Genomic DNA, 24,841 nt, shown 5'->3' on the forward strand with positions numbered 1-24,841 from the left:
CCAGTGCAGAGTCCTGTACTTATCCTGCTTTGATGCATGAAGGCTCCCGTGCAGTCCTGTAATTATGCTACTTTGATGCATGAAGGCTCCAGTGCAGAGTCCTGTACTTATGCTACTCTGATGCATGAAGGCTCCAGTGCAGAGTCCTGTACTTGTGCTACTTTGATGCATGAAGGCTCCAGTGCAGAGTCCGGTACTTATCCTGCTTTGCATGGAGGCTTCAGTACGTATCCAGCTTTGACACACAAAGGATCCAATGCAGGCTAAGTGCAGCCCTCTTGCTAATACTAGACACATGCTGCTAAGAAGGTCCTGTGCAATGGGCTCGATCGTGTGCAGTGTTATTCACTCACAGGTGCCTCCAGCATGCTGTATTCTCAGCACTGCTGCCATCGCTCCTTCTCCCTAAGCCTTCGGGTGGCACAGCCCCAACCATTGGCGCAGGGAGCAGTGGACATTGCCACAATGGAGATGTGTGCACCGTATCCGGTGCAGGGCGAGGAGAAACCCAAAAGGGGTTCTTGTGTTCATTGAGTGAACCCTGCGAGGAGGAGTGGTGGCTGAGGGATGTAGAATGTCTGATGCCTCTCAAGACAAGTGCTCCTTCTGGCTGATGTTCAGTGTGTGGACTACACAAGGGACTTCCAGCACAGCTGCAGGAGGCTTCTGAGTCTGCCCCTGGGCAGCTGACCTGCAGGAGAGCAATGAAAAACTACTTTTTTCTAATCTCTGTGCAGCTTATTGGTCCGTATGTTACAGAAAAAAATATTCAGAATGTCTCTGCTTCCGACGTTTCTTGTAACATTTCAAATGGCCTGGCAGTTCGGGCTGGACTGTTTCCATGTGGCACAGGGTCAAGACTTATTTGCATATAGCTGGGTCTGAACTGGGGTGGTGAAGTGAGCTAAAGAACGATTATGGATTCAGCCCAGATCCGTGGCTGGGGTGAGTGTCTGAAGTTTCAGCGCTCCGTCCATCATCTCCTTGTGTTTGCTACATTTCAAATGTCGGCCTGAGTTTGTTCCATGTCCCTCTCCGAATGTATTCCTTTGGGGGAGTTGAGCTCCGGTTTTGGAGTTAACGCTCTCTTACTCTAAAAACTAAGCGCTTCAGTTTTATAATCGAATCTGTAACGGCTTGTTTATTGTGCTAGCTGTGTGCATTGTAATGGAAAGTTTAAAGGGTCAGAGTTTGTGGTTGGCCTGGTGATTGACTAATGACATTAACGTAGCTGTGTGTGACTGCACTTCACGAATCCCAACATTTGATAGCTTAGCCCTTAAATACCAATCAATTGGGTGCAAAACAAAGGCTACAGTGTTTGTTCTGTCCTAGAAAAATATACACATCTCAATAACAGAATGTTATGCCTCAGTTGGACATCTTATTGTTAGAAACAGTGGTTCCTGTGGAATAATAGAATCAATATAGATAATAAGGTGCACAATCTCAATGGAAGGGTTAAATGATGTCAGAGGGCGAAGTAACCACATACACCTATGGTTTTAGTTTGATACAATCATATTTTATATCTTGCAAACAAAATTCTAAATACAATGAAAAAGAAAAATGTGCATAGTGTCCCCAGTGAGAAACACAAACCTAAAATATTGGTGACATAATTGTGACAGTATTTTACAAGGTTTCCAAGGTATTCAAAAAAGTCGACCGTGCTCAGCTACACATAGTGCCAGCTTTCACTCTCACTTGGGGTAAGGTTTCCTTGTGTATTATCTTTTGTGCAGATGGCCCTTACAGCACCTCTACCATCTTGCCTGCCGTCCCTATAATACTCTTCTCTTTGTTTTTCTTCTCACATAATCCGTACCCGGCTGGGTGTCCTTGTGGGTATCTAGTTTTCCTTTTCTTCCTTCACCCACTATTGGCACGTGCACCACACGCGGCTGCACATTCTACCCGTCGGGTACTTTTTGATTTTATGACCTTTTAGCCAATTGGTCGCATTTGTGCCGGTACATGGGCCTTATGTTCATTTAATTACTTTTTTCTTTTCCTAGATGTCCCTAAATCCGTAGGTCCTGATGAGCCCCTAGATCACGTATAGGGTCGAAACGTCGCAGACAACAAAAAGCAAACCATTAACAGCGCGTATTATTGTATATAGCTGCTGTATATGTATTGAGTTGCTAAATGGTCGACTTTTTTAAATACCTTGGAAACCTTTTTGTCGCCAATATTTTAAGTTCCTGTTTCTCACTGGGGACCCTACGCACATTTTGTACATAGAATTTTGTTTGTAAGATTTTAAAATAGGATTGTATCAAACTAAAACCAAAGGTGTATGTGGTTTCTTCGCCCTCTGACATCATTTTAACCCTTCCATTGCGATTGTGCACCTTATTATCTATATTGATTCTATTATTCCACAGGAACCACTGTTTCTGACAATTTACCCACCCAGGTTCCTTAGTGAGTTGTATTCCCGTGTCCTTTTTCTCTCAATTGGACATCTGTCATTGTCAGTGATCGTGCACAACGTGAGAAATGGACCATTGGCCTTCTTGCCTGCCTGCTCTAAAGTTTAAACATGTAAAACCAATTCATAGCCACAATGAGCACATTTAGATACGTTGTAAACTAGGGGCATCCTGCGTGGGTCCAACAGAGCTGGATCCGTGCAGGACGAACATGACCGAAGAAACCTCTGGGCATCGGGTAGAAACCTCTGGGTGTCGATTCTGTGTGTGTGCACATGCGCAGGCGAGAGGAGGTGTGAGTGAGCATGATGCAAGTTGTATTGAGTGAGGGTAATGGGTCGAGAGGCTTGGACTTCTTCCAGGACCACTGTCTTTTTCAACTAAAAACGGTCCCTCAAAAATGTTTAATCAATAACCGAGTCTAGTACACAAACGCCCACCACTGAAAGAAATACACGTGCACAAAGCTGACAGCAATAGTCAGATTTCTATAAGCAGTGGGAAAGCCTCAGAGTAGTGTTGTGTTTTTGTTTTTTTTAGGATGCAAATAGGGTAAACCTGGGTAACCACTGTTTTTACAAATTGTAAAACCTGGGAAAACACTTGACAACACTCACCATAATTCACTAATAAGTGAAGACTGTAAATTGTAACCATCTTGTGGTTCCTTCCTTTTGCAGGATCAGTGAGGTGGAGCCCAAGTATTACGCGGATGGTGAGGATGCCTACGCCATGAAGCGGGATCTGACCCTGATGGCTGATGAGGTAAGATGAGTACCCTGCGCGCTAGCAGTGGAGAGAAGCTCCTAGCTGCAGTGCAGCTTGCATGAATCCCATGCAACACCGCAGCACCCTGGTAACTGAAGGGGTTGGTGCTGTACTGTAGCCGAACAGCATGCAGGGGATTCCAGCATCACAGGGGGAAGTGTGGGGTCGAAGTCCTGCAAAGGAGCAGGGAGTCCCAGGTTCTCGACCATTGTATGTTTCATGGTCTTGCACAAACTATTCCACACCCTTTGACTGGGAATGTTACGATAGCATTGTATACAAAGACAAATAACTTGGTGCTTGCACTATACCTACCCTGTTTCCTGGGTCTGCACTGCAGCTGATCAAGTGGATAGGCTTACATCTCCACTCTCCCAGTAGGCCTCCACACACACGATATTCCACCGCACATTGTGCTATTGCCATAATATGAAGTATCTGTCCGCAGCAGCTTTTCATCGACTTATCTCTGAGAGATGAGATACCTATTCTGTATTTTCCTTCCCCTTCTTTGAAGGGATGTTTCCCTGTGGCTGGTCCAGTGAAAAGCTTTAGATTTCCTAATAATTGGGGTGGATTTGTGCCTCAAGCTCCAGATAAGTCAACAAAATCACTTTTAGGCTGTGCACGATCTGGGCCTCAAAAATATTTGACCCAGACTGTAGTGCATCTATCACTCGCACCACAGCTGTTTGAGATAGGATTACAGCTGGAAATAATCAGCAGATATTAAAATCCTAAGGTGTGGAGATTTGTTTTTAGGTCTCGCCTGGCGTAGACTGCGCAGACGTGCGCAGTCTCGCTGGCGAGATTTAATGAGTTAGGGTAGATTTCTCTAGTGGGCTTTAAGCCCCGCCCCTCTTTTCCACTGGCTGGCGTCACCGTTTATGCCAAACGGTGGGCAGCCATTGGAAAAGAGCGTCTAGTGATGTACACTTTTCTCTTTTAGAGCCGTCCCAGTTGGACTGGCTCGGTTCCTTTACGTTTGTGGTTAAAGCTTTTCTTATCTTTATGGGGCCATGTGTTTCAAACATATGGCCCCATAAAGACGAGAAAGCTTTCGTAAAAGACGAAAGTGAAAGCGGACTGGGGAGCAGTAGGGGCTCTGCAGGCGCCTGTGCGGGAGGGAGGATGAGTCATCGGAGGGACAGATCACTTGTTCTGTTTTCTGCAGAGCATGAAATAAGAAGAAAGGCATATAAGGTAAGGATTCTGAGCCCAGGATGCATGGCCGTTCGTTAAGACCCCATGCTTCAGTGTTTCTGCCATCTGAAGCGGACATTTTATTGACCCGAACTTATTTACTCTTTACACTGGTGCCTGCACCAGAATCGGGATTACGAGTGGTGCGCAAAAAAACACAACGGAGGTGGATTTGAGGTGTGTTGGAAGCAGTTCTAAATCACCGCGAGTCCTGTACAGAGGGGGAGGGGCGGGGAGGGAGGATGAGAGGAGGTTTCCCAGGTATTTAAACACGCGCTTCCCTCGACAACGACCCGTGACAAACGAGCGGAGAGCAGTGCGAGGTTCCCAGCACTCCGTGACCGGCCCTCTTAGGTTTCATTACCCAGATGCCCTGGGCTCGGTTCAGCAGCACCAGCTGCCAGAGTCCGCCGGGCGCTTTTAATTACTCCTCGGAGCTATTTTTTATTAATCCCTTACTGCTCTGATTAATGGGAGCTGACGGAGAGCCTAATGGGGCGAAGGGCAAGGCAGCAAAGAGGGCTGGCCAGGCCACGGACCAAACATACTGGGGCGTGGCTAACAAAAGTGCAGTCGCACCGTAGCCCAGACTCGTGCGTTTTCGTTTGTCCATCCCTGCATGTGTTTCACATAGCAAACTTTGGCTCTTTTAATTGGTCCCTGTGAATAAAGTATGCCAAATAACATAACCCTCTCCGTCAATGGACATATAAAAAGCCTGCTGATAACACCGTTACAAAAATCAAGGTTTGCAAATTAAACCTCTTTCAAAAGCAAAAATGAAAATAGTTAAGGTCGGCCAAAAGTATAATCCACACAAATCAAAAACCACAGAGACCAGCCAGCATCTTACCAAAAAATCAGTGCAACCCATCCAACAATGAAAAGAAGCAGTACTGTTATTTTTTGTGTGTGCAGTTTTATATAGCGCGAACTCGACCCGAAGGTATTGGAGCGCTTTACATACCAGTTACTTGCACAAAGACATTCATTTCTAGGCAGGGGGAGATAAAGTGATTTGCCCAGAATCACAGGATGTTGAGTTGGTGCCAGACCCGACCCTGGTTCCACGGCTCCATTGTCTGCAGCTCTGGCCATTACGCCACATCCCCTTGTTTTGCCATTGTTTTCCAGTTTTCTCCCTGGCACCCTGTGATTTCGGCTCCACTACAGGTGACCATGTGAATGAAGCTGAAATTGTATGACCCACGATGCCACCCTGTGAGTTGGCAGATCTGCCATACCCCGACGCGCACCTGCGTGCGTTCGTCTGTGCTCAGCTCATAACATCTGTAAAACCTAGATCTACTGAGTAGTGATGTGTATGCGGACAGTAGAGTCTTGCACTAAGTTATTAGATTCCTTGGGTGGCTCCCACTCCATGGGTTGCTCTGTGAGCGCATGTGTGGGAGGGAGGGAACAGCGTCATCAGTATGCACATGTGATGGCACAACGTTCTGCAACTGTTGCACAACGGACCAGGCCCTTGCCAGGAGGTGCCCCACGCCCTCTGTAAACAGAGGACTAGCCTAAGGTATACACAAGGCCTTTTCACAGCTGCTGCCTGTGCCTGTGCAATAGGCCTTGCCATTTATTAAGTTAAAGCCATTTGCTTTGCTATATAATACCATTAACAACGCAAATGGCTTTAACTTAATAAAAGGCGAGGCCTATTGCATTTTCAATGCTTGTTAACCAGAGTTATCCTTCCTCTGGAGTGGAATCTACCACGTTTGCACCTCTGAGGATAAAATAAAGGAAGGTAAAGAATTTCTGAGTAACTTGTTTTCTCCACTTCTGGAAACCTCTATCTTCAATAAAGGAAAAAAAACATCAAAATAACTCTACTTCCTTGTCGGTGGGAAAGCCTTTCTCTCCTCTTACCTCATTGATGATGTACCCATTCACAAGCTCTCTGTTCGCAAGTACCTCTTCAGTTCGCCCATGGAAGAGGCTTCCTAGTCATGTAGTGTCAGCATCACAACCGCTGCCACCTTTTGGGAGAGTTGGGGCTTTGCTGCTATTTCTGCCTACCATGAGGACGATCCTCGGTAAAGCAATTTACCAACATTGATGCGTAGAGTGGAAGTAGTAGTGGCGAATCTCGGAACAGTGACCGCTGTTAAAGCCAGAGCAGCACGACTATGTGTTGTTTATAGAAGACCACCCCCACTTTCGTCTCCGGTTCATTCTCCACCAGATGAAATTACAAAATCTTACTCCTCACCCGAAAGATCCCAAGCAAAATGTTATCTTGGTTTGATAAGAAGAAAAATCAATGCTTCCTTTACAATGACCTGGCAAAACGCTTGCAAGATGTTTAAAGCTGTCCAGTTATTATATCACCTTTTGGCAACAGGGTCCATTAAAGATCTGGCTTAGTCCTGTGCACTGACCTCGGAGACTGGCAGGAAATACAGATACCCAGATTAATTCTCCTCGTACATTACTGGTCACATGAAGCTGGATTTGGTAAGTGTGGCGCCTGGCCAGAGCAGATCTAGAAGCCGTCTCCAGTGGCGCCAAAAGAGGATGATTTGAGTTACAAGTTGAAGGCAACCAGGACAAGCATTGGCCCGATCCTGGTCTCCACCTCCCCAACATCTTCACTGGATGTTTCGTCCAAGAGCCAGTGCCTCTGTTTCTGGTAATGACACTCGCATCTGGAAAGTGTTTTGGCTCAAGGTTGCTTGTCGCAAGAAAGACAGATGTTCTTTTAAGTGCATGTTTTGATGTACGTGCATCTTCCCACATATTCTCTCCCCCCCCCCCCCCACACACACTGAGTAAGCATAGTTTGGAAGCTACTTAATTTCAGGTGGGGCTCACTGGTGTGCCTCTGCTGGTTGCTTAGAGGGCACTTACTGCTAGTGCTACTTGGATTGACAGATCCATTGAAGGTCCCTCTTCAGTTTAACGTCTGAGGCTGTGTACTAATGGCGAATCCTTGCCATGGCCCATTGGGTGCCCCTGTGTGCTGGGAGATTCAGTGTGTTAAGCAGACTGCAATCCCCACTTCCCCACAGACCTGACCGGGGCGCAGCACAGGAGGTCCTACCTCCTTGGGACCTTTCTGCTCCGCTCCCTACGAGGTTGTTCATGTGATAGAACTGAACATTGAGTGTACGATGTAGGTAATTTAACCCTGCTTAGGTTGCACAGAGCCTTGCTGAGGGCGTGCAGAATGTACACAAGGAAGCGTTTGAATGACTGATGTCCGCACATGGACAGCAACAAGCTCCATTTATGTAAACTGGACAGGAGCCCGATGGTCTGTTCAGGAGAGCAGTGCAACTTTCCGTCACGGAGTACGGATAGGAATACCCAATGTGAGCTGGTGCATTACTCCCTGCTAGTCCCTCCTCTGATGTCAAGGCGAGCTTATCTTTGGGCAATAGGTCAAAAATGCATATTAGACCCTAGTGACGCTTATGCATTGTCTTAGTTTATAATACACAACTTTGTGCAAGGGCTTGTCCATCCATTGGCAGAATCTTCTTCCTTGAAGCACAGAAGTTTTTTTTTTTTTGGGCAAAGCAGAAGAGTAGCAGTAATAAAATGTGTCACTTGGAAAAATGCACTACTGCTGGCTGTTACATCAGCCAGACGTGTTGGTGAAAACCAAACGTTCTCTGGCATGGACACTCTTCTTACAACCTGCAAACATTGTCATTTTGGAAAGACGGTCCACGTTTATTCCGCAAGTGCTCTCCAAGAGATTCTGCATTTGGATTTCCTATTTTTTTTTTTTGTAAACCCACCAACTCTGCCAGAGTTCACGCTACTCACTAGATCTAAAGAAAGCCCTCAACTTCTGCCTGGAGCGGACAAGGCATTTCATATCTGATCAACTCCTCCTCTTCATCCACCCCAATAAAGGACAGATAATGTCCAGTCAGGAGACAGACCGCTGTTTGTGGTCTGCATTACACAGTGAAGAGCTGCTCACTCTAAACTCTCTGCCCCTTCCATTGGAGGGATAGCAGGCTCTACGGCACACACCCTCTGGTTCCTCTCCACGAGATTTCCAAAGCTGCAACGTCGCGGACGATCCACACCTTTCACAAAACCTGCTGCTTATACTGACTGTCAAAACAGGGTACTGATTCCAAATGAAAATCCCAAGAAGCTCATTTCACTCACTCCCTCCTTTTTATTGTACGGCCTGCTAGCCTTCATTCAAGCATGCAAATCCATGCAAAACCTAGAAAATGCGTTCCTTGACTGTAACCGTAGTTACTTAGAATGTCTCTCTTTAGATTCACTAGTAACTCCCCCCCCCCCCCCCTTTAAATGAGGCCATAATTTCATTCCTTCCTCACTTTGTCTATGACTTTCCAGGGTATGGTGCCTTTAGAAGACAGAAGCGTTTGCCCAATGAGCTCCATTGCAGACCCAGACATAGGGGGCAAGCACTAGGGTATTACATGTTTGTGTTTTAATACAGTTATGTGTACCATTCTATTTGGGGGATTCCAGTCCTGACAGCTGGGAATGATACAAGCATGTTAATCTATGAAAGATACCAATACTGGAAAACGGAAGTTGAAGGCAGATATTTCCATCTTGATATTGGCCAGTTGCTGAGCAGCATGCATGGCAAATTCTAGTTTCACACAACTGCATGATACTTAACTGCACACACAAGGAATGCCAGGGCCTGTGTTGTGCCGTAACTCGGCTGCACGTGCACAAAGTGTGAGTGCTGGATGATGATGAAGCCACTGCGGCCTTCTATGCCTGTAGTATATTGACATTGTATCACACACAGACTGACTCAACCGCGCACAGACACTTTAATGTTCTTGTGACCATGGGCACACAGGTTCAGACTTGTAAACACTCTCTTCTATCACAGCAACATAAGAAGCACGCGGAGGTGAAGGAGAAAGGCAAGCAGAGCGCACTGGGCTTCATCGACAGCAAAGCAGATCACAAGTCCAACCATGTAGGCGAGTGCTGCCGGGATGAGAAATGCACCAGCGGAGGTGGAAACGTGGCGAAGGTGGAAGGGACTGAAGACAGCGGGGACAGCAAGGATGTGAGTGAAGTCAGCGAGGCCACAGAGAGCACCGATGTCAAGGACAGCTCGGAGGCATCAGACTCTGCCTCTTAAAGGGACGTGTAGGAATACATACTCTCTCATGACACAAAACCCTGTCCATCACGGTCCGCCGGGAGTCCATGGCGTACGAAAGGAGACTAAAGACATGCTTTGCATTTTGATGCCTGGTGGAGGGAGTGTGCTGTGGGGCAATTCAGGGCGAAGGAACACAACCTTTTTATTGTCGAGATGTAAATGGTGCTCCTTGAGACAGCGGCTGCTCCACTTCCAACCCCGCAAAGAACTCTACTTTTAAGTTGTGCAGTTTTCATACAGGTTTATGCTGGAGAAATAACAATAAAACCAGTGTGTATTTGAAAATGGTCAGTGGGCCCATTTCTCACCTCATCACGTGGACCGGGGTAGGTTGGGTTGTTGTTTTATTTGCTGTTCTTGAATGCCATGTCTTTGCTGATCTAAACCATTCTATGTGCTCCATCTTGGGTTAAAGTAGAGCCATAGATATCATTCCAGATAAAATATTACAAGATTTGCAGAATTGGCATAAGAGTTAGACTGATAAGACAATGACTCATTGGCCATCACCACAGTATGCTTGTCCTAGGACTGCATCTTGACCAGACATTATTTAGCATGCGCTCATAGCATCACTCCTGGGGCAGAGCTCTACAGTTGTGATGCTGCAGGGCTGAAGAGTATGTTTTTTAGACCAGGCTAATGTATTCAACAAGGCTGGTGGGGGGAATGTGAAAAGCACCTATAATCAAATTTGTGTTGACACAGGCTCGGCTAAAGGATGCAGAACAGTATTGGCTTCAGAGCTCTTTAAAAGTGTGTGGAGGGAGGGGGCTGGCTTAATTTGCCAAGGAGAAAGGTCTCGCACAAAAAAAGAGGCCCTCTGTTGAATGGGCCAAAATGTCTGCAACTGAAATCCTGAGGTAAGTCCAAATACGCACAGTCAAATGACCTAGGGGTGTTGTGTCCAATATAGGTCTAGGAGGGATGAGTAATGCTATACTTTAACAATAAAATGACGAATTGTAAGTAAATGTATTTTTGTGTGACTGATTGGGAAATCTAGCATGGATTCAGACTCCCGTGGACCTCTGCTGAACATTCCTGCAATGGCAAATAAGTCTCACTCACTTCCTAAGACCTAGTGGGTGTTGCCTCCGTATTTCTTTCGTCGTCTTTTTTTTTTTATTTTTTTAAGTTCTCTTCAAACTCTTTCCTATTAATGAGGAAAATCCTCATTCTTGGATGGAGAAATCCTCACTATCTCGTTTTTTTTGAAGGGCATGGGAAACTTGCACAATTAAGGCCACCGAAGAGGAGGGAGTCCTTGCGCTATTAGAAGACAACTGCCAGTTCCTGACCACTTCAGCACAGTGCTGGACATAGCTATAGTATTGAGACAAACAATATAAGCATTGGCAAAGCCAATAGCTATTAGCTTTGACAGTGTGTTATAGCCATGTTGTACACCAGCCTGGCTGCTGTTTGGCATGGTTAAAATGTAGTTGCATAGAGTAGGGTGTCCTAGTGAATGGAGTAGAGTACAGTGTCGTGGAGTTGCGCAGAAAGTTGTAAAGTGGAGTCTCCTAGAGTGCAAGCCTCAAAAAATATACTCGTCCACTTGCTATGGCGAATCACATTTTATCAGGACGAAATATTTTTAGGGCCGTCTGGTCATTTCTGGTGAGGGAGCTCAATCTGACAGGACCGGTATTCTGTTCATTTCGAAAGTGAATGAACAGTAAATGATGGCTTAAAATGTTGTTTTTCTCTTGTCTCTTTTGCAATGTATTCAAAGGTCAAATGTCTGCTTGTGTGCGCTGCTTATTGTATCCTGGAGATTGGTGTTTGCTGTCAGATAAAGTAAAGTTGGAGGATTTTATAAAGTGAACTGTCCTGAGGAGTGTGAAATGAAAGCCTTTAAATGTCTGTTGGAATAAAACTGACCTCCTAAACAGCTTGTTAATAAACTGTACAAATCTTTAAAAAAAAAGAAACCGCAGTTAGGAAAGCACATTGTTTTGGCAAATCTGAAATGTGATGGAAGCACAGATTTTTATAGGATACATAAAGTAAATCAAACTTTACTTGATAAGCAAATAAAAAATAATAGCTAAATCCCGATTTCCACACATTGTTTGTACATTATGTAGTTTTATTCATAAAACTGCAGGTCTGGGAAAGTGTGTGCCAGTTCAATGAAACGCGGTACAAAAGGGGGTGGTGATGGACAGAGCATCAGAACCAATCAAACACTCACACCCAGTCAACAGATCTGGGTTTGATCCATCACCGTTCTTTAGCCCACTCTGACACCCCAGTTCAGACATGGCCATATGCAAATCAGTCTGACCCTGTGCCTCATGGGAGCAGTCCAGCCCGAACTGCCAAGCCATGCCTTCCCTGGACCGGAAACAAGCTTCCTAGGACCGGTTTCTGGCATTTCAGCCGTCTTCAGCCAGGCTTGCTTGAATCCAGTGGCAAAGTGAGCAAGGGACTCACGTCTGAGCATACCCTGCCAACTTATGGCGAACAAAGCGGTACAAAAGGGGGTGGTGATGGACAGAGCATCAGAACCAATCAAACACTCACACCCAGTCAACAGATCTGGGTTTGATCCATCACCGTTCTTTAGCCCACTCTGACACCCCAGTTCAGACATGGCCATATGCAAATCAGTCTGACCCTGTGCCTCATGGGAACAGTCCAGCCCGAACTGCCAAGCCATGCCTTCCCTGGACCGGAAACAAGCTTCCTAGGACCGGTTTCTGGCATTTCAGCCGTCTTCAGCCAGGCTTGCTTGAATCCAGTGGCAAAGCGACCTTTTGTACCGCTTTGTTCGCCATAAGTTGGCAGGGTATGCTCAGACGTGAGTCCCTTGCTCACTTTGCCACTGGATTCAAACAAGCCTGGCTGAAGACGGCTGAAATGCCAGAAACCGGTCCTAGGAAGCTTGTTTCCGGTCCAGGGAAGGCATGGCTTGGCAGTTCGGGCTGGACTGTTCCCATGAGGCACAGGGTCAGACTGATTTGCATATGGCCATGTCTGAACTGGGGTGGCAGAGTGGGCTAAAGAACGGTGATGGATCAAACCCAGATCTATTGACTGGGTGTGAGTGTTTGATTGGTTCTGATGCTCCGTCCATCACCACCCCCTTTTGTACCGCTTAGTTCAATGAAACGTGCTGTAAATGACTGTGCACTACCACATTACACTTTAGTAATGCATTAAACGTAAGCTGAGTTTTTTTTATATGAACTGAGAGACAGTCCTGCCCTTGCACTGATGACAGTCCTGTTAGTGAACTAGGAGTCCAGCCAGAGGATCATGTATACCTATGAGTGGGCTCGATTCCCCGTTACATGGAGCAAAACTACTCTATGAAGTCGCACAATATTTTTGTACAGCAGTTATGCTGAACTCGCATATCTGAAAGTGTTTGAATGCAAACTAGACTCTGAAATGAAATTTGCCCAGGATCACACAATTTGAGACCAGTTTATGGGTCAATTGTATTAGTTACGTGAAATACATTAATCAAGTCCTAGACCTGCAGGGCTGGTAGCATTTGTAGGATTTTTTTTTTCGTGCTGCGTAGAGTGGAGTATGCATGATGTGGTAGCGGACTGCCATTATACAACACATTTTTGATTGAAATGACTATTACATTTGTACATACAGTTCTACTAATAAAACTATACAGCGCGCAAATGATAATGTGTTGAAATCCGCATTGCCCACTGTATTGATTTGTTTTGGTCGTAGTAAAATTTGGTTCCACCACACTTCTGAATTGCAAAAAAGTGCTTCATTTGCGCTTTCCTAATTCTGATATATTCTGAAATATTTGTACAGTTGATACACTGGCATTTACATTTTGTTGAATGCTAGAAAAAATAACCTCCCGCAGCCTTTCCTAGCAACATTGTCACATAAATCTTCTCACTTTGGAGTCAGAAAGAAAAGTAAACATCAACCTGCCTTGGAAGACCGAGCCAACATTTGATCTCTGTCTTTGAATGCACAGAAATGTGAGCAGATAAATACTAAATTTAAAGGCCGGTTAATTGCTCATTTGCTTCTGAACTCCAGCATGATTATTTTGGAGGTGCTTCAGCACTCCCCTACTACCAGAGCCTACGGCATGGGCATGAAATTGTGGAAGAATATTAATTGTTGCTATTAGTAAAGAACACTGACCAAAATAAACAAGCTCGTAGACAGTACATTGTTCCTCGAAGGCATGCAAAATTAATGGCATATGTGAGAAGGTGGCCCGATATATGCTGTCCACTAGTTCTAGTGGGCACCGTGTATCAGTCCAAACAACCCCTTATGGTGAATGGTTAAAGACAGCCTTATGTGAAAGCTATCCTATAACTATGGAGAACAGCCTTCAGGCTAAGTCTAGAAGGAATGTAAAGCAGCTTGTTTTACCAGTCTATAAGCTCTTGAATGATCAAATGAAAAGACAACCACACCAGGTATATATTCAAAATATATGTATTTAAGATAACACACACCCCTCTAGTCTCTTTATGAGACTGGAGTTCGAAGTACTTTAGTTACAAGTGTTTAAGCATCAGTAAAAGCACATATACACGTTTGAGCCCTAGGGGCGTACCAAACCATATACTAAAGTGGTATAAGAACCATGACTGGAATAGGCACTAGGCCTATTGCCTCTAGAATCGCTGGGACCCCAAGGAACCACCCAAGGTAGTGACACAGGGGACCCACGAGAGCTGTATGCAGTGTGAAAACACAACCGCGGGTTCCTATTACCTTCTATGGGGAATGTCGCGGTTGGAATTTTAAAGATTAGGGACACTTTTAATCGAGTTAGGACTAAACCCTTTTGGACTTAGACAGTTCTAGGGCTAGCACCCACAAGAGTACTTGAGTTACCTCACCCAGGGAAGCCAGGTGCATAGGTGTCGGGTCGGGTCGTCGATTCCAATGGAAGCCTGCAAAGACTGCTGCTGCCGTGAAGAAAAGTGTCAGGAGCGATCCAAGTCTGGATCTAGGATGCAAGTAACCTGAAAGCAGAGGGGACAGAGTCTGGGTCACTAGCCAGTGACCAAGGGCAGGATGGACCAATGCCCACAGATGTCTGGTGCTTCAGGTGAGTTGATGGGTGTCTTGACTCTTCAGCCACGAGGTCCAAGAGGCGCCGTCGAAGTCCACGAGCCGGATTCGAGCTGTCCCACGAAGTCTGTCAAGTGCTGCGGTGTTGGTGCCCAGAAAGGATCCAACAAGCCTTGGAGAGAGGACTGCGGTGCAGACCAGCAAGGTCTGAGGGACTCACCCAGCGAGGGTAAGTCAGGGCACGTCTGGAGCAACCAGGAACGCCCAATTAGAAACTGAGTTGCCTTCGTGGGGACCTGCTAGCCAACGGGCTAGTGATCGCGAAGGAACCTCGAGCGGTCGCACTTGGAGCTGGCCCACGGGTCACTCGTTGAGTGGAGGCCAACAATCGTTGGTGCAGGAGGTGCTCAAGGCTGGGGCTACTCGGAGCCCGAAGCACAACTTCGAAGATGACCAGGAAGACAGTGTTGCTGCAAAAGTTCACGGTGTCCAGGGGTCACGGTTCCACGTCATCCACGATAGCCACAGGCCTCAGCTTTGCTGTGTACTCAGGGTAGCCTCGTGGAAGTCTGGAAATCCACCTCTGGGGATACAGAGACTTTGGCGTCCGGTGGGAGCTTCAGAATTGCAGACCCGTCAGTTGCTTCTTTGGTGCCTGCCAAGCAGGGGAGTCACTCCTTGACCCCAAGGGAGATTTCTTCAGTCTTCTAGTCGTGATAGAAAGTCGAAGGTCCAGGATATATGTTGCAGAGGTTCGTCCAGGGTAATCTAAAGTCCTAGGGACTGGATTCCTATACATATACTAAGTTTAGGGGATGGACTAACTCGAAAGCCCCACCTATGGGTGGACCTGGGGTGTGGGTGGTTACACTCCTTCCCCTTTGTCCAGTTTCCCCTGCAACCGGTTTGAACTGGGCTATGCCTGGGGCACACAAGGTGTCCCTGTGCAGTGTCTCAGAAGCATTCTCTGAATGCACCCACCCTGCCCCAATACACATCTGCCTGTCTGGGGAGGTGGTTACACCGCCCCTTGACAGGAAACCTATTGTCCAGGCCTCCGCTGCCGGAGTTTCGGTCAGCAGCAGGAGGCCAGACCCGTGTCTGTGGCAGTGGCATCCATTTTGTGATGCCAGGGCTTTGCAAAGTTTTAACCGGGTTTAGCCAGTGTGAACATGTCTCCCTCTAGAAGGGTGGAATGCTACCCCCTGCCGCGAGGGGGTAGTATTTCAAAGCGTTTGACACCACACACGACATGTTTTGATGCAGCCAGTCCAAAGTTAGCATTTACCGCGAGGTTATAATGCACTTGAAGAGTATATGGTATGGCTGTATCACAGAACAGCCATAAGGAAGTATTTCCAAAAGCTGAAGAGGGGCTCAGCTCATGCTTGGGCACCCTCTCACATAAAACCAAGCATTTGTGTCTGTATAGGGTAGTGATATAGGTAGCCTATACCACAGTAAGGGGTGTAAGCACACCCTTACCCAGGCTGCAGTAGCAGACCTGTGGTGTCATTTTGGAGTGCTTCCCAGGGGTGGCATAATACATGCTGCAGCCCCTGGTAGGCCTCTGAGGTACCTATGCCCTAGGTACATAGTATACCATATACTAGGGGCATATAAGGCACTCCAGAATCCAATTAGATGTGTACCTAATGTACATGGAAACCATTTTAGAGAGGAAGCAGCTAGGGCTGTGGTCCTGATTAGCAGGGCCACAGCCAGACTAAGGTCAAAAAACAGTGAAACACCAGCAAAAAAGTGGGGGTACCCATGTGAAGCAGATCCTGCTCTCCTACAGCATAGATGAGTGAAATCAAGCAGAAAGATGGGAGGCAGGAAACAGAAAAACAGTTCATAGAAAGTGAGCACTTGTGGAGGAGTGCAAGGAGCCTTTGACAGAGGTGGTAAACTGGATGTGCTCCACTGGGGGTAAAGACATACTGGACAGCCTAAAACCAATAAAGCCAGGAAATGGAAAGCAAGCAAATGTGAGTTACAAAACACAAAGTCAATGATGAGCAATGGACTAAATGCATTCCTAGGGAAGCTTTCCGCATTTTCCCAATATGTCTTTCCAACCAAAACGGCTATGCTGTCTGGTAGTCTTCAACATAAAAAGAGCCTTTTCCCAACTGTTATCACTAGGCTGTGGTTATCACTAGATTAAGTGTAGGTATAGCTGTTCTCCACTTTTCAAGTCATCTGTCAGTACTCTAGAGTGTCAGGTTGGGACACATGTATGTGGGGCAACATGCTGTGCGCACTCCTGTCATCTAGTGTTGTGCCTAGACATTTTCAATGTATTTTTCTTCGAAGATTTTTTTTGTCACAAGACCTGATGTGACTCCCCCTTTGTCCACAATGCAACAGCACTCTTGCGCCACCCCAGGGTATATATTTGTTTCTGCCATCAGGCTTGGACACTTGGGAATGCTGCTCCAAAGTAGGCATGTTTAGATACTCCAGTAATGTTTTTCAGGTTCGCTTCTGTTCCTGCAGCTCCTTTCTCTGATTTGTGTTGAAAAACTACTTATTGCATCAAAGGCTTCTGTTTGCACCAGCAGGTCTGTAGAACCATTGGCTAACATCTGAAGTACCTCGACACTTGGTGGTATCAAGCCGCCATTTCCTCTGGACTCTCGAGAATCTGCCTTGGACAACATTTTGGAAAGCATGTCAATCCACTCTTTTCTGAGGTTTAACATAAAATCTCCCTGGGCCGACCACCAGGAGGTTCTGCTTCTACCCAGAAGGTGCAGGTCATGTTCCATGAGCCGCCATTGCAGCACACACCAGCCTTGGGGCCAAAGCCAAAATTCAGGCAGCATGCACAGGTTGTGCTCGAAGGACAGTCTTGAGCCCTAAAATGCACCATAGCTGAGGCAGAGCACTGCTCCTGGAGTTAGGCATCAAACCCAGATCCAAGCTGGGAAAAGCATAAACCTTCTTGCCCAGCATCTCTGGCTGAGACCTCTGTCTTGAGAGGTTGCGTCTGTTCCCAGGAAGGCTCCACATAAAAGCAGTGGAGCTCACCACGTTGCCCCCTCAGCACTGAAAAGCCTCACTTTGCGTCAAAATCACCCTATCGCAGGCAACAAGCTTCAACAAAACATATTTTGAAGCTGCGGCAAAGGCTCACGCAACAAGTGCTGAGGAAGACTCTGAAATCCCCCTAGAAGATGAGATCTGACATCTAGGAGCGTTCCTTATGCGAAAAGCTGGCAGATGTTCTGGATGAAAAACAGATGTTCATCCACTCTAACATGGACAAGATTTTTTGCCAAACCACTAGCACCAAGACTTGCTTTCGATAATGAACTTGAGCTTCGGCCTCCTACGCCCTTCAAGCTCAAAAGGATTAGAAACTCCACCACTAGTCCTGCACCCTTCCCACCACTACTATCTAAGCCCCCTACTCCATCACCACTGCTCCCACAACACTTGCCTCTACCTGATCCACAGGATTCAGACTGAGACCCAGATAAGCAGCCATTCAGGTCATTGGCTAGGAGTGCTTTGACCCACGCGAGATTTATGCAGTAGTCTCACAAGATGAGCTAGACCCTGTCAAAACTTCCCCGCCAGATGACACTTAAGCATACCACGCCATAATTCAGAGCAGCACAGAATCAACACATAAATCTACATTCGGTGGAATATGAGGATCACTTTCTAGTTGAAACTTTGTCCACAACCGAACGGACGGTACCCTGTTTACTTGTGCTTAAAGGGATGCTGAAGTTTGCCAATGAGAATTTTGAGGAGCCTGTAATGGCTAAAGCTGTGACCCCACTCAGAGAGAGAAAATAAAAACCTGCTTCAGATGACGACCCAGCTGATATTAGGGGGCAGAGAGACCCAAAATCTTTAGTAGTTCATACTGCACGTTTGACGGCCCCTGCTTAGGCCACAGAAGATGCTCCCCCACCTGACAAAAAGATTGATGCAGCTTGCAAGTGGATAGCATTTGGGGCAGCCACACATTGATGTATTGCAAACTCGGTGGGCCTCCTCTCCTTGTGCAACTGAGAAGAGATCGAGGAACTGGTGATGAACTCGCCAGAGGCCCAACCGAAAAGGTGACCAGAGTTGGCCACTGAGTGCAACAGTATTAGCAACTCTCACATCGGGGGTGCAGTGGACACTTTAGCGAGTGGCATCAATACCAGTGTCCTCCCTCGCAGACACGCCTGGCTTAAGGTGTCTGGGTAATGTCCCAGGGTGCAACAGCACCTTTTAAACATACCCTTTGCCGGTGAGCATCGGTTTGGCCATCAGATGGACCAGATGCTCAGTAAAATAAAGGAGAAAACGGACATAACTAGGTCCATGGGTGGCCTTCACTCCCCCAGTCTCAAGGAGCAGCAAACTATAGGTTCCAAACCTGGCGGCTCAATCCAGGTGCCTTATCAGCCGCAGCAGCAGGCTTTTCAGGACCCCCAGCAGCCTGTCCTTGTGCAGATGGGCCTAATGAGGCAATAGACAGAGGTGGTGCCGCAATGGCTCCTCTGCTGCAAATTAGTGACTCATCCCTTCCCACTCCCCCAACCATATAACCCCTGTCGGAGCAGGCTGAGGCACTTCATAACTCAGGGGGAAAACCTTAGATTAATGAGTGCTCTCCATTGTGTGGGAAGGTTATTGCCTCAAAATTCCAGCCCCCCAGACCTCCCACACCACCACCACCAATGGAGTTCAGACTGTTTACTCCTACAGCATGAAGTTCAGGCACTCTTATAAATGAGGGCAATAAAACTAATACTAGGCCGGGGTAGTGAACTTCGCTCCGTTCGCGTAGTTTGCAGAGTTTTCTGCACTTCGCAGAGTGCAGAAAACTCCACTTCACTATGTGCAGCGGAGTTTTTCCCTTGCTAGCGATCATTAACAGTAAATGTGCGAATGGTAAGCTTGCGAGCTGTCGCTCGGGTAGAATTTCTACCCGAGCGACAGGAATACCAGCACAAACTGCAGTCCGCACTGCACTCCGCCACCCGCGGAACTTCGTTGAGTTTTTTTGTAACTTCGCGGAGTTCCACGTAGCAAAACTCCTCGAACTACGCCCAGGCCTAACTAATACCTGTACAGCGAGTGGCTGTATTCCCGGTACTTCTTAATCTCCAAAAAGGACTGCTCCCTCAGGTCGGTCCTCAACCTTCACGCATTGAACATATTCCTCCTCTCCAGTCATTTTCATAAGGCTGTTCTACAGCACGTCATTCCCCTGCTTCCCAAAGGCGACCTCATGTCCACTTTTCATCCAAAAGACGCAATCTTTCATATCGCGACTCACCCATCGCATCAAAAATACCTTCAGTTCGTGGGGAGCATTATCAGTTCAAGGTTCTACCTTTTGGAATCACTACAGCTCCCAAGGAGGTTCACAAAGTGCTTAGTGGTTGTAGCAGCGCACTAGAGACAATCATGTCTTCCCATACTTACACAACTGGCTGATCAAACGACAATACCTAGCACAAATAAAAAGTAGTCTTTCTTCTTTAAGACCTAGGTTTCACCGTCAATACAAAAAGAAAATTGCATCTTCAGCTGCAATTAATCGAACCCATCCCTGGGTCAGTCCTTAACAGAGTGACGGGCAAGTCACACCCCAGCAACCAATGGGTGACTGTATTCCAACAGCTTCAGACTCACTGTCCTTTTACTGTTTGAACTGTTACTGAACTGTTGATAATGATTGCTTCATGCATAACAATTACACCATGCACAAGATTGCATATGCACCTCGTAAGGCACAAGCGGACGGGCATTGGGGGAATCTAGTATTGGTAATGACCAGAGCTCTGCTTTGGTGGAACAACAACATTCTTTTATTCAGCAGTGCCTTACTAGACCTGCTTCTGCAAGTGACCATCACCACCTATGCATCTCGTGGGGAAGGGGAAATCACTTCTGGGAGATGACTGTCCAGGAAATCTGGATTCCTCAGCACTAGGGGTGCCACATAAACTACCTGGAGCTACAAACTATTAGACTAGCCCTTAAAGCGTTCCTTCCACTTACATGGAGTGGGGTGGGGGAGTACTACTACAAAAACGGACATGACAGCCATGTTCTACATCCAGAAGCAGGGTGGCACCCATTTCCACCAGCTCTCTGTGCTGGTACAACACATTTGGAACTGGGCACTCCATAAAAACATTCACCTGCTAGTGTAACATTTGCTAGGAGTGGAGACCGAATTAGCGGATTTGCTCAGCAGGATGCATTAACAAATCCACGAGTGGGAACTCCACCAGTAAGTCTAACCTTTGGGGCGGGGTCTACTACAATAGACCTGTTGTCTACTTCCAAAAACGCAAAATGTCAAAACATCTCTTCCAGGTACCCGTACCTGCAGTCCATCCGCAGTGCACTATGAATGAACTGGTCGGCGATATTAGCCTATACTTTTGCACCCCTCCCAATCATGGTGAGGAAGATGAGGCAGATGTCCATGATCCACATTCCGGTGCCCCCAACTTGGGCCAGGCAGACCTGACACTCAGTGCTCTGGAGATGCTCATCAGTGCCCACAAGAAGCTGCCTATCAGGCCGGACCTTCCCACACAACAACCCTGCCAACCGCATTCTAAACAGCTCAAAGTGAGGTCCTCCAGCGTGTCTCCTTGAGAAGCCTATGACCATGCTGAGTGAGACGTAGACCTGCTACTTGTGCATGTTACATAGCTACAAGGAAGAGGTTTGACCACTATTGCATCTCCAACAACTAGACCCCTCCAAAGATAAGGTTCAAGATTTTGGGTGCTACCTTCAGAAGGAAGGTCTTGTGTACTTCTCAAAATGGCTTCATTTAGCTGAAGCAGCAGCATACATTTAAAACCGGGAACAACCATTCCTTTTCAGGATTCCGGCAATTAACGCATTCATGGAGAGCCTAAAAAATATCTGCAAGAATACCTCCAGCCGGGACGTGGAACCTCAACGTGGTTCTCATGAGACTTAAGGGGCTGCCTTTTGGACCCCTTCACTCTTGCAGTGTACAGTTTCTCTCCTGTAAGGTGGCCTTCCTCATAGCTATAACGCATCAGCAAGTTGCAAGCACTCGCCATTCACTGAGGTACACAGCGACAGGGTAGTACTTGCAACTTACCCCCAATTCCTACCCAAATGTTTATCACCATTCCATACTGAACTACCCATGTTCTTTCTACAGCCCGATTCTGCAGAGGAAACACACCTTGGACATCAAGTGGGCACCCTTTATTACACTGACGGGAGTAAGGCCTTTCGCCTGACCAATATGCTTTTTGAAACCTTTGCAAAACATGTAAGGCATGCTATTTCCAAGGCAGGCATTGCAAGGTAGATATTGCAAAGCCAAGGCTAAATGTGTTCTCACTGCACACTCTAAACTTAAGAAGGGAGCCACCATGGCTTTCTAATATCCCATTAGCTGACATCTGCAAAGCAGTCTCTTGGGTCATGCTACACACCTTCACAAGTCTTCACTGTGTGGGCCTATTAGCTCATCAGCAGGCTATGATTGGCCAGACTGTGCCAAGAACACGGTTTCAGACATCTGCATCATTAGCTCGCTAGTCACCACTTTGAAGGAAACTGCTTGTGGTCAGTGCAGAGCAGTTTGTTCATACAGCCACACATGCCATGAACAGAAAATATTACTTGTTCCTAAGCATTATTCATAGCTTGTAGAGCTGTAGATTTACATGCACCCACTCTCCTCGCTGGTAGCGGGCAGTAATGGAACATGTCCTTATGTTATCAATTCCTAAAATCTTACAATGGGGAGAGGATATAGCCTTATGGCTAGAGCGGTTGACCTCTAAGTTGGAGAACTGGGTTCGATTCTCAGCAACAGGGCTCAACATCCTGTGATTCTGGGCAAATCACTTAATCTCCCTGTGCCTAACAAAAATGAATGTGTCCATCTGTAATGAAACTGGTGCTCATGTAAAGTGCTCTGATACCTTCAGGTCTAGTTTGGGCTATATTAAACTAAAAAAAAAAAACACAAAAAACAAATGCACATGGCATATCACATTAGTTCACCCAATACTCCACTTTCACCCTTTGCCAGTTGAGCAGAAAACAGTCTGCCACGGAGGGATTCTCGGCACGTCTCGTGACTTGGTGCTTCTTTGAAGAAATACAAGTTGTAATGTCAAAGCCCATGATTAGATGGCAGGGGTATGCAGAGCATGTTAATCCACAGCACTACACACCATGAACACATGATTATAGTGTGAGTAACACTTTCCATATATATCAAGAAAGATATACAGAGTGTAATATATTTCTTATAATAGGTTAAGTGGGTCATAATCTGGAATTATGCGATTCGATGCTGTGGCTGTTGCCTTTTCCGCATAAATTGTGATTTGCCACATAATCCATCATCTGCTCAAGAGTTGCTAAAAAGGTGGCAACATTAGTTTGCATGCAGTGGAAGGCTCTTTGCGAAGGTTAACTTGTCATCTTTGATGTGCTTATTTCTGTGTTTGGCTGTTAAACTGTGAAAAATGTCAAAATATTGAAGTAATACTATCAAAAATGTGCTGCGTTATGCTGCATAATTGCCTTTTCCTGCTGCATAATTTGGCGCTCCCCTGCCACATAATTTCAGTAATACCACTCACCTCCGAAATTGTGGTAATGAATTGCATATTACTATCTGCATTACGGTTTATGCCATGTACATGTATCATCTCTAGGAGGTATAAAACATAATTTATTAGAACCAAGTTACAAAGAAATGTAGGCACCGAGCTAAAAGCACACTCGGTAGGCTTTAAGAATGTTAATAAAGTTGCATTCCTCTGTCAAGTCAGTGTAACGTGCATTCTGTGAGCCAATAGGCAGCGTTTTCTCAAGTCACTAAAGCTATACTGTGGTACTAGCAAGTTTGCACTTGATAAATAAATGTTTGAATTGCTAGCAGCCGAAGAAAATGGCTGCAGCCTAGTGAGTCTCCGTCGCCCGCCTACCTTCCCCGCAAACCCGCACATTAATCCGATGCCGTTTCGCACCTTTAAGCAGTGCACGAGGTGTCGGAAAGACCCGTGACTCAGATGCTCCTGGTCCGGATCCGATCGGATGCTCCCCGGTGTAACGGCGCCGAGTAACAGAAGTGTGGCCTACCCCAGCAGCTCAAGCTGGGGACGGAAGTTAGCCCAGAGCCGACCGCGGCAGTCAAGGCGGCCCGGCGGATACAGCGGGCGGAGCGTGGCAGCAGGACTGAAGACAGCAGCCCGGTCGGACTCCGATGTGGCATCCACCAGACGGAGTGAGGCGGTGAAGAAGGGCAGAGGTGACGGCGCAGATTGTACTCCGTAGCACGGCCGGTGCTTGCAGCGGGCCGAGACCGGCTGGTAGCTAGACGAGCCCAGAGCATGACCACGCGACGGAAGCGCACTGGCGAGGGCCCTGCTGCATGAGCTCGCGTTGAGGGACGGTCAGTGGAACGCCATGAAAAGAGGTTTGGGCAGCCGGGAGTGGTGCGACCCGCTTGGGGCACAACGATGCAGCCCTGATGGACTGAGCAGAGTGAATGCTGCTACGCCATATCCTAACTGCCGCTGACATTGTGGATCGCATTCCACCCCCCCCCCCGTAGATGCTAAATCTGGGAGCTCAGGTGCGAAGGATACTAACCAGACCGCAGGGGGGTGCTCCACAACACACCGGCACAGTTGCATTTAGTGCGTGACAGATGCACCGGCCCAAGACAGAAAAGCAGGAAAGGAGTCGGTAATCCCCGCAATCCACTGCCATACACGCGCAGCAGGCCCGCCATTTGCCACACAGCCTCGCAGAAAAATGGCAAGAAGTGACAAGTCACACGACCCTGACGGCTTGATTGCTCCACGGATGACACACAAGTAAGGTGACGTGCCGGGGGTGGAAAACCCGAAAGGCCGCATGTGCTGCGATAGGGCACTGGCAGGCAGCGGTGAGCACCCACCCAGCACCGGAGCATAGTGGGTAAACATGACCACGGCCGCGATGGGGAGTAGAAGCCAAGGGGCCCTGAATCAAGCCAAACTTGAGAAATACGCCTACACCAAGACACAGCCGGAGCTCACAGACCAGGGCACCACACCCACGACAAGCTCTAAGGCCACAGAGAAGCTAGAGGTCACGTTACAGAAAATTATGACCACATTAAATAACGTCCTTGATTCACGTATTGGGTCACTTTCAGCGGCACTCTCATTGATCCGGGCTGCTTTCAATAAAATGTCCACCAGAGTGGCGTAGGTGGAAACCGCTGTGACGACCCTCA

General features: G+C 47.1%; 1 protein-coding gene across 2 annotated transcripts in view; it reads left to right on the top strand.

Moving 5' to 3' along the window:
• Positions 1-10,523, top strand: part of NAA10 (N-alpha-acetyltransferase 10, NatA catalytic subunit) — a 48,427-nt gene extending 37,904 nt beyond the window's left edge. For both annotated transcript variants that reach the window (XM_085629759.1, XM_085629758.1), the window contains exons 7-8: positions 3,119-3,203; positions 9,268-10,523. In XM_085629759.1, the coding sequence (XP_085485885.1) occupies positions 3,119-3,203; positions 9,268-9,525 (343 nt within the window). In that variant the 3' untranslated portion in view covers positions 9,526-10,523. The remainder of the gene's footprint in view (positions 1-3,118; positions 3,204-9,267) is intronic.
• The last annotated feature ends 14,318 nt before the right edge of the window (positions 10,524-24,841 follow it).

Source organism: Triturus cristatus, chromosome 10 (genome assembly GCF_964204655.1).
Source record: "Triturus cristatus chromosome 10, aTriCri1.1, whole genome shotgun sequence".
Classification (NCBI taxonomy): Eukaryota; Metazoa; Chordata; class Amphibia; order Caudata; family Salamandridae; genus Triturus; species Triturus cristatus.